This window comes from Cryptotermes secundus, unplaced genomic scaffold (assembly GCF_002891405.2).
Source record: "Cryptotermes secundus unplaced genomic scaffold, Csec_1.0 scaffold98, whole genome shotgun sequence".
Lineage (NCBI taxonomy): Eukaryota > Metazoa > Arthropoda > Insecta > Blattodea > Kalotermitidae > Cryptotermes > Cryptotermes secundus.
In genome coordinates this window covers 43,389-53,274 of record NW_019725841.1, presented here as the reverse complement: position 1 = coordinate 53,274, position 9,886 = coordinate 43,389, and the positions used below count along the sequence as shown (strand labels likewise).

General features: G+C 39.1%; 1 protein-coding gene across 7 annotated transcripts in view; it reads right to left on the bottom strand.

The window, feature by feature from the left end:
* Nucleotides 1-214: 214 nt before the first annotated feature.
* Nucleotides 215-9,886, bottom strand: part of LOC111863614 (zinc finger protein OZF) — a 31,303-nt gene continuing 21,631 nt past the window's right edge. For 6 of the 7 annotated variants that reach the window (XM_023850098.1, XM_023850099.1, XM_023850097.1 and 3 more), the window contains one exon: nucleotides 215-1,462. In XM_023850098.1, coding sequence (XP_023705866.1) covers nucleotides 254-1,462 — 1,209 coding nt within the window. In that variant the 3' untranslated portion in view covers nucleotides 215-253. Of the gene's footprint in view, nucleotides 1,463-7,668; nucleotides 8,559-9,886 lie in introns of all 7 variants that reach the window. The other variant, XM_023850100.1, reaches the window with a different exon arrangement.

Here is a 9,886-nt window from a genome sequence, read left to right as displayed (position 1 = left end):
CAGACATAAGCATGGGTGAGGAGATACAAAGGTAAAACAAATATTGCTGAAAGGACAGTCTCTCTTGGCATTTCACTCTCAACGTCCACTGGATTCCTTCCATATTGCAGGGTCAGTTCGAATATAATACAGAGCAACATATATATATATATACACACACACACACATACATATACATCTCTTCCTGAGAGCTGTGAATAAATTTATCACTCAATGACATTCAGTTACTGATTTATTTTAGCACTTTCGTACATCAGAACACATCATAAGAAAACTGATGCTCCCATCTATGTACCTCTTGATGTTTTTTTAAGCTACCTCGACATTTGAATGATTTATTACACACACTACATGAAAATGGTCTCTCCTCGCTATGTACACGCAGATGACTCTTCCACTCACTCCGGGCTTTGAATGACTTCTTACAGACATCACACTCAAATGGCCGCTCACCTGTGTGGATGCGTTTATGAGTTTTCAAATCAAACTTATTGGTGAATAATTTATTACATACATCACAAGAGAATGGCCTCTCCCCAGTATGTAAGCGTTGATGTGTAATCAGATGAGCCTTCTGTCTGAATGGCCTGTTACACACTTCACAGCAGAATGGCTGTTCCCCACTATGTATGCGTCGATGACTCTCCACATCTCTCTGCCACTTGAATGGTTTATTACATATGTCACAAGAAAATGGCCTCTCTTCACTATGTACACGTCGATGTCTCCTGAGACTACTCTGACATCTAAACGGTCTTTTACACATATCACAAGCAAATGGCCGCTCCCCAGTATGTATGCGTTGATGAAGCTTCAAATTGCTATTTCTACTAAATGATTTATTACACACTTCACATGAAAATGGCTGCTCACCACTGTGTACACTTTGATGAATCTCCAAATCCCTCTGGCGTTTGAATGCTTTGTTACATATATGACAAGAAAATGGCGTCTCACCACTGTGTGTGAGTTGATGTCTCCTCCAATCACTCTGGTATTTGAATTGTTTCTTACACACATCACAGGGAAATGGCTGCTCTCCACTATGTACTCGCTGATGTATCTGCAGATCCCTCTGCCATTTGAATGGTTTATTACATATAACACAAGAAAATGGCCTCTCCTCACTGTGTACGCGTTGATGTCTCTTCACATCACTCTTGAATCTAAACGATTTTCTACACACTCCACAAGAAAACACATGCCCTAAGCTAGGGATGCACTGATGTGCCATGAGAACATTTTCCTCTCTGAATAATGTATTACACATATCACAGGAAAATGGCCACTTTTCACTATGTATGCGGTGATGATCTTTCAAGACTTTCTTATTGTTGAATGACTTGTTACACACATTACAAGAATATGAATGTGCCCCACTGTGTGCGCTCTGATGATCCTTCAGTGTGGTCTGATGAGCAAATGACTCGTCACCATGCATGAGTTGGTCATTCAGATTATTCTGGTAAAAGAAAGGAAACATTATTAGCACAGTTCTAAACTGAAGAATAGCTTCACTAGGCTATCAATAAGGTAAAAATAACTATTATATTTCAGGAATAGTGTTCCCTTCGAAATCCCACTACACAACTAGTGGCATATCATCTGAGAATCAGCAGTAAATCATTTGGCAGTTCAGGTTAAAGTCCAATGCTCAACTTGTGTGACATCTGTTCATGCACATTTTGACATGCATATTACAATTTCCCTCCATTATCACTCACATGTTACTGAAGAGCTACCCTGAAGCCAGGTTATGAACAATCTTCTGATCCACTCAAAAATTCTGAGCCCCATGTTTGCTACAGCTGCTGTAGTTTACATGTGTAACCAGCAGTCATGACTCAATCATACTAGTTTCACACAACTTACATGTTCAAGCATTAAAGTGTTCATGCACCACACCTATGTCAAAAGTGTTTGTGTAAGGAAAGCAAGGAAATGAAATCTGGAGTCCAAAACAAGATGTTACAGGTCTACATAGAAAACTCTTTCATGCATTCACAAATAAATTAATAAAAGCAGTGTGACTATTCAACAAAGGAAGCAAATAATCAAAATATGGAATTGCATGAAATCAGTTCTAGATTTCACCATTGTCCTCACAACTACTTCACACATCTTGTTCAGGAAGGTTTCTACTTTACTCTGCTTCCAAGAAACTTCAATGCACCAATGTAAACATTTTACACAGGTACCAGAAGTGGGTAAGGTACAACACACAGCAGTTTCATTATATCCCGTAATATTCTTGAGTTTAATTTCTGACAGCTATTTGATATTGCCATCTGGCTGGCCAAATGATTTGCAGCAAGTTCACAGATGAAGTTCTCTGAGAAATTTAATGTATCATGTTCTTTTATAACAGTTCTTTGAGAGTGACACATGAAGGATTTGATCAAATGATCCCTCTTGCAATTAAGCCCAGATCCATTTCTAGGGAACAACTTGAGCAAGCAGTAAATTCATGTCTGGTTGTGACATCATATGTGCTGCCAATGAAGCTATCATTAAACTGCCTAAATACGCTGAAACAAAGGGTTCAAACTGGGTAGCTGGTCAGATGTTGCTTCAAATTCATTTTAATAAGACAAAGAGTTTTACTTTATTCATTCTGGGCCATCACACTAGTTAAATATTACAGAATGATTTAATAACAGTGTCCAGTGTGAATCAAATATATATTTATATAAATGACTTTACATCTTTCGGTCTCTTAAGACCATCTTCAGAAGGCATAGCAATATGTTGAGGGAACTACTATTACACTGATCATAGCACATAAGTTAATCAAAGTTCTGTATAAAGAATTCAGTTAAGAATAAAATATAAAATATAGTTGAGTTAAAAATTATTAAAATTCTTAATATTTAAAATCTTAAACTGCTAAGGTTCATGTCTTTGTGCCTCTTCTATCAACATAAGATTGGGGCGATATTGACGTCTGTAGAGGTCCAGGCGGAAGTTGTTTTCCCCTTCTTATATAGCTGCTTAAGAATCTGCAATTATATGGGTATTTTATATAAAAGTCTAAGTACTTAATATTTCTTTGACTGTGATCTTTTGAGTTCTATCTTGTTTGTTCCTACCTGAATGTTGTTGCTTCACCTTTCGTTGTGTTGAGGCATTGATTTGTGGTGTGTTGTGTGAGGTATTTATAGCCCTGTTCTTTGTGATGTTTTTATGGGTGTGTACTCATGTCTTAAGGCTATGTCAAACATACTATTCTGGTTATCACTGCCTTTTGTAGCCTTTTGTTCTTCTATTGGTTCATTAAGTTGTTTAAATTTGTAAATATAGTAATTTTCTTTTATATTCATGACGTTACCCTTTCTGGCATATTCAATCAATTCCATACTTTGTTCCACTGGCCCTTATTGGTGACCTTTATCTAATGTGTGTTGGGCAAAGGCTGATTCGTTTCTATCATACAAATTTAAACAGGAAGAAGAAAAAATCACAAGAATCACTTCTCAGTAAGCACTTGATGCTTATGTCTGTTTTCTTGTCTATTAAGAGTCCCACTGTTCTAAGTTTATTCACCAAAATTATGAATTGTTTGTATGCTAGGGTCTCTTTCACCATGAAATTTACGTTGAAATTTTCACCGATCCGCAGATCCGTATTTCACTTAGGTGTCATACAGAAATCATGCTGCTCTAAAGTATCGCGAACCATGTCATGTCAAACTGCTGACTGTTAACAGAGGACAAATGGCTCATGGCGCTGATAACTACAGCCTACTGCTGATAAATTACAAATTCCCATGCATGAAGCACACTTCCCGCTGTGTAACATAATGCTGTGTAGTGGTATACTAGTTAATTATTTTCCTTAATTCCAAACATTATCGGCTGTCAAGCATGCTGAGTCATTGACAGAATTCGTGTGCACTTAGCAGCCAGTGATGACCCAGTAGCAGTGAAGCGCAAAGCCATCAAACACATCAATTGCTTTAAAAATTTCCCTGTACATTCAACAGGTTAGAGAAGTGATTCTTCCACTTATTCAAAAAATTGTGGGATTCTGCAAGCAGATCACTGTTCTCATCATTTACCAAGTTAGTTCCAGGTTGATAAGTAACTAACTGACTAATTCCATGGAACTGGGCCCTTCTTGGGAAGAATCCAGTTGTACAGTTACTCAAGAAATTCCCAACATTTTATGGAACACAAAAGGTTCATTACCATATTCACAAGAGCCCCTTACTTGTCCCTTCCCTGAGCTAGATACCACCCCAGCCTATCTATCTAAAATCCATTTTAATATTATCCAAACACCTACATCTAGGTCTTCCTAGTTGTCTCTTTCCTCCTAGCTTTCACACCGAAATCCTACCTGTATTCCCCCCAACCCCTCTTAGTGCTGCATGCCCTGGTCATCTCATCCTCCTTGACTTCATCAATGTAATTATACCTGGCAAAGAGTACAAGTTATGAAGCTCCTCATTATGCAGTTTTCTCCAACCTCCCATCTCTTCATCTCTTTTTGGTCCAAATATTCTCCACATCACCCTGATTTCAAACACCCTCAGTCTATGTTCCTCCCTAAACGTCAGAGACCAAGTTTCATGCCCATACAGAACAGGCAAAATTATTTTGTAATTTCTATGCTTTTAGACAGCAGACAAGAAGACAATAGGTTCTAGACTGAATGGTAGCTAGCATTACCTGAATTCAGCCTTCCTTCATTTCATCATGAATCAAATTTTGATTTGTTACTGTCGTTCCCAAATACCTGATCTGTGTCACATTTTCAAAGCATCTATTATCTACCTTTGTTATGATTGTTCTCTGATTTATGTTGCTCCGCATTCTGGTGATGAGACAGTAACATACATCTACCTTTCTATGCATTCGCTTCTAGACCAACCCCCTTACTTGAGTCAATTAGAATATCAGTGTTTTTCTTTATGGCATCTATGCTATCTCTCAACAGATTCCCATCATCAGCATAGACCAGCAGTTGATGTGTCCCATTTAATTTCAGTCCCATCTGGTTTTCCTGTACCTTCCTAATGGCATATTCTAAAGCAAAGTTGAAAATCAGTGACAATAAAGCATCTCCTAATTTCAGACCATTCAGGATAGGAAAATTATCAGACAAATTTTTACCAATATAGATCATATTATATGTTTTGTTTAAACACAGTTTAATCAGCCTAAACAGTTTCATGAGTACCCCAAACCTCTATGAGAATACTGTACAATACTTCCCTCCAAACTGAATCATAGGCTTTCTTTAAGTTTACGAATAGCTGATGTACTTTCTTATTATACTCCCCATCTTCTCTCCAGTATGACAGTTGCAAAAAGAATCCAATCAGTTGTTGATCTGTTATGTCAAAACCCACGTTGATGATCCCCAATAAATTTGTATATATACTAGGTGGTTAAAATATGACCGGAACTGATTTTTTTTTGTAAACACACCGCACTGTGCAGCAGCTGTGTGACCTTGAGAGTGTGAAGCCACAACCTCCACCCTCCCTCCTGTTCAGTCCTGTATGGAAGTTGCTAGAGTGATGAGTGAACAGAAGGTACCGCGGAGCGTGGAACAACGCATTGTGATCAAATTCCTCGGAGAAAACGTCCTGTCCGCTGAAATTCACCACAGACTCCAACAACAGTATCGGGAAAAGTGTCTCTCATGGACCCGTGTGTTTGAGTGGTGTAAGTGCTTCAGAGAGGGCAGAGAGTGCGTGGAGAATGAACCGCATGATAGTCGGCCGCGAACATCCGTCACCAAGCCAAACACTGATCGTTCAGACGCACTTATTCGTGAGAACAGGCGCATCACTATCAACGAACTTGGAGCAATGCTGTCCATCAGTGTTAGTAGTGTAAAAGACATCATGAAATACCACCTGCACTATCGCAAGGTGAATGCACGGTGGGAACCACACACTTTGATGGACGTGAACAAAATGGTGTGCATGCAAGTTGCCAGTCGTCTCCTACAGCAGTTTGAAGACGAAGGTGATGCATTTTTGAAGTCTATAGTGACCATCGATGAAACGTGGGTGCACTACTTCATTCCTGAGTCCCAGCAATCATCACGCGAGTGGCGGCATACCAGTTCTCCCAAACCCAAGAGAGCACGGAGGAGCTGTTCGGCAGGAAAAGTGATGGCAACGTTCTTCTGTGACTGGCAGGGGGTTATCCATGGAGACTTTCTGACAGATGCCAGAACAGTCAATGCAGCTTATTACTCAGACCTCCTGGCAAGACGTGAAGGAAAAGATCCGATCCAAGCAGAAGAGAGGTGGAGAGCGGGTAGCCTTCATTCAAGACAATGCATGCCCCCATACGACCAAAACAACAATTGAAACAACCCTCCGGAAATTGAAATGGAACCTCCTGACGCATCCGCCATACAGTCCCGATTTGGCACCATGTGATTTCTACCTGTTCGGAAGGCTCAAATCAGACTTGCAAGGCATACGGTTTGTGGACGATGCCATCATCCAGAATGTTCGGGAGTGGATGCGCCGCCAACCACAAAACTTTTTTTGAAAAGGGCATCAGAATGCTTCCAGAACGTTGGAAAAAATGTATTGGCTCTGGAGGGGAGTACGCTGAAGACTGACATGTGCAAGTAAGTGTTTGGCAATTTTGGTTTAAAAAAAAAATCAGTCCCAGTCATATTTGAACCACCTTGTTGTATATGGACTTAACCTTGAGCAAAGAATATTGGATAGCAAATTGTTCGGTAATTACTACATTAAATTTTATCATCTTTCATGTAAATTGGTATGACAACAGACTCTTCCTTACTCCAAACAGATTATAAAGAGTTTATGGATCTCGGACTGTAATGTTTCATGTCCTTCTTGAATCAATTCTGGTATATTTTATTCAGTACCTGGCGATTTATACTTTTTAAACTAGCAATGTTAACTCTTAAATTCAAAGGCTGTACATTCTCAGATGATATAAACAGATCTTAAAAGCAATCATAATTTCTTGTATTCTACAAAAGTAAGGTTCAACAGTCTCAACTATTACATTTATCTTCAGAGATGAAGAATGAATGAGATGCATACAGCAAGCATGAGGTCTCCTTCATAATCATCTTCATGTATTTCAAACGGAATACTATGCTTTATTCTCTTCCAGGCACTTCACATGCTAAGTACATACGCCCACCTGCAGTTTAAACGCTACCGAATGTGCGTATGCAATACCTGCTCTCTTCCAGGCAACAAAGCAGAGCAGGGCCTGTGTGACAGGCAAACCACAAAGCCTCCTAGGGCAGCACCATTTTATGATTTGTTTTGGTATGCTGTTCATTGAATATGAAATTCTATGGCAATGTATTCATATAACTGCCATTCATTGGCAATAAATCTACACATGTTATGCAACACTGTGAACTGCAGAAACTGGTGTCTAATTCTGTAAGTGCAAAAAAACAGTGACACGGCCACATCAGTGCACTAGCAAATTCGCCAGACATAAGCATGGGTGAGGAGATACAAAGGCAAAACAAACATTGCTGCAAGGACAGTCTCTCTTGGTATTTCACTCTCAACTTCCACTGGATTCCTTCCATATTGCAGGGCCACTTCAAATATAATACAGAGCAACACATACACTTCTCTTCCTGAGGACTGCAAATAAATTTATCACTGGTAATCAGATCCTATTAAGTATGACATTTACTTACTGAATAACTTTAGGAATTCCATACATCAGAACACATCATAAGAAAACTGTTCTATGTACCATTTGATGTTTTTTTAAGTCACTTTGACACTTGAATGATTTATTACACAAACCACACGAAAATGGTCTCTCCTCGCTATGTACACGCAGATGACCCTTCCACTCACTCCGGGCTTTGAATGACTTCTTACAGACATCACACTCAAATGGCCGCTCACCTGTGTGGATGCGTTTATGAGTTTTCAAATCAAACTTATTGGTGAATAATTTATTACATACATCACAAGAGAATGGCCTCTCCCCAGTATGTAAGCGTTGATGTGTAATCAGATGAGCCTTCTGTCTGAATGGCCTGTTACACACTTCACAACAGAATGGCTGCTCCCCACTATGTATGCGTCGATGAATCTCCACATACCTCTGCCATTTGAATGGTTTATTACATATGTCACAAGAAAATGGCCTCTCTTCACTATGTACACGTCGATGACTATTGAGACTACTCTGACATCTAAACGGTCTTTTACACATATCACAGGCAAATGGCCGCTCCCCAGTATGTATGAGTTGATGAAGCTTCAAAATGTAGTTTCTACTAAATGATTTATTACACACGTCACAAGTGAAAGGCTTCTCTTGGCTATGAACGTGTTGATGTCTCCTCAGCATACTCTTGAACCTAAATGATTTTCCACACACTTCACAGGAAAGTGGCAGCCCTGAGCTAGGGATGCACTGATGTACTTTCAAGACTTTCTTATTACTGAATGACTTGTTACACACATCACAAGAATATGAATGCGCCCCACTATGTGTCCTCTGACGATCTTTCAGTGTGGTCTGATGAGCAAGTGACTCGTCACCATGTATGAGTTGTTCATTCAGATTATTCTGGTAAAGGAAAGAAACATTATTAGCACGATTACTTGAAGAGTACCTTCAGTAGGCTACCAATAGGGTAAACAATTATTACATTTCAGAATTGTGTTCCCTTCCAAACGCCATTATATAACTAGTGGAAGGTCACCTGAGAATTGGCAGAAAATCATTTGGCTATTCAGGTGATAAGTCAATGCACCACTTGTGTGGGATCGGTTTATACACATGTAGCACTTGCAGCCTATGCAAGTTACAATTTCCTTATAATATCACTCAGATATGTTAATGAACAGCCACCATGAAGCCAGCTTATGCATAATGGTCTGATCCACTCATAGATCCTGAGTTCCATGTGTGTTACAGCTACTGTATTTGACACCTGCAATGTGCAGTCATGACTTAATTATGCCATTTTCCACGCTGAAATATTCCACACAAATGCATATTTGACAACTCAGTGCTCATGTACCATACCTATATGAAAGGTGGTTGTGAAATGAAAGCAACCACAAGATTCTGGAGTAAATTCCAAGAAGTTATAGTTTGACACAGAAAAACTAATCACACAATCATATATAAATTAACACAGCCAGCATCATTACTGGAAAAAGTGAAAGAAATTGCTTCTTGAAGAGGAATTCCATGATACTGGTTCTAGGGTTCAATATTCTCCTTAAAATATCTCTGGGACTTCGGTTTCCTATTTCTAGTTCATTCTTTTTCCAAGGAACTTCATCACATGCATGTAAACTTGCACAGGTCCCCGGAGTGTGTGAAGTACAATGTACAGCACTACCACCATTTGCCACGATCTTCTTAAGTTTCTGTTTTAACATGTGCCTGACATTACCACTTGACTGAGCTAATGATTTGCAGAAGGCTCACAGATTATAAATTCTTGTATAAATTTAATGTATGAAGTTCTTTTACAACAGTTCATTCAGACTGGCATGTGAAGGATATTTTTTAGCTTTTCCTTGGGAAAATACCTGAAGCAGAATTGTTGCACTTCTTTTCAGCACACAAAATGGAACGTGGTCTTTACAAAATGTTATCAATGCAAGAATTGGACATGCAGAACCCCGTGCTCATGTGCTATCTAAGGAGCCATAAAATATCTTTCAACTCCAACAGCCACATGTAACTTAAGCAAGTTATTAACACACTATTCTCACTTAAAAATTATGCAAATAAACTAAGTATTGAAACAATAATTACAAGAAAAGGGAACAACATGGGTGGAGAGAGAGAGTACGGAGAGTGCAGGAAGCAAGACAGCTGAAGACAGTATGTGACAATTCATGCCCGACTCCACTACAATGTATTTAATTCTGCAACAC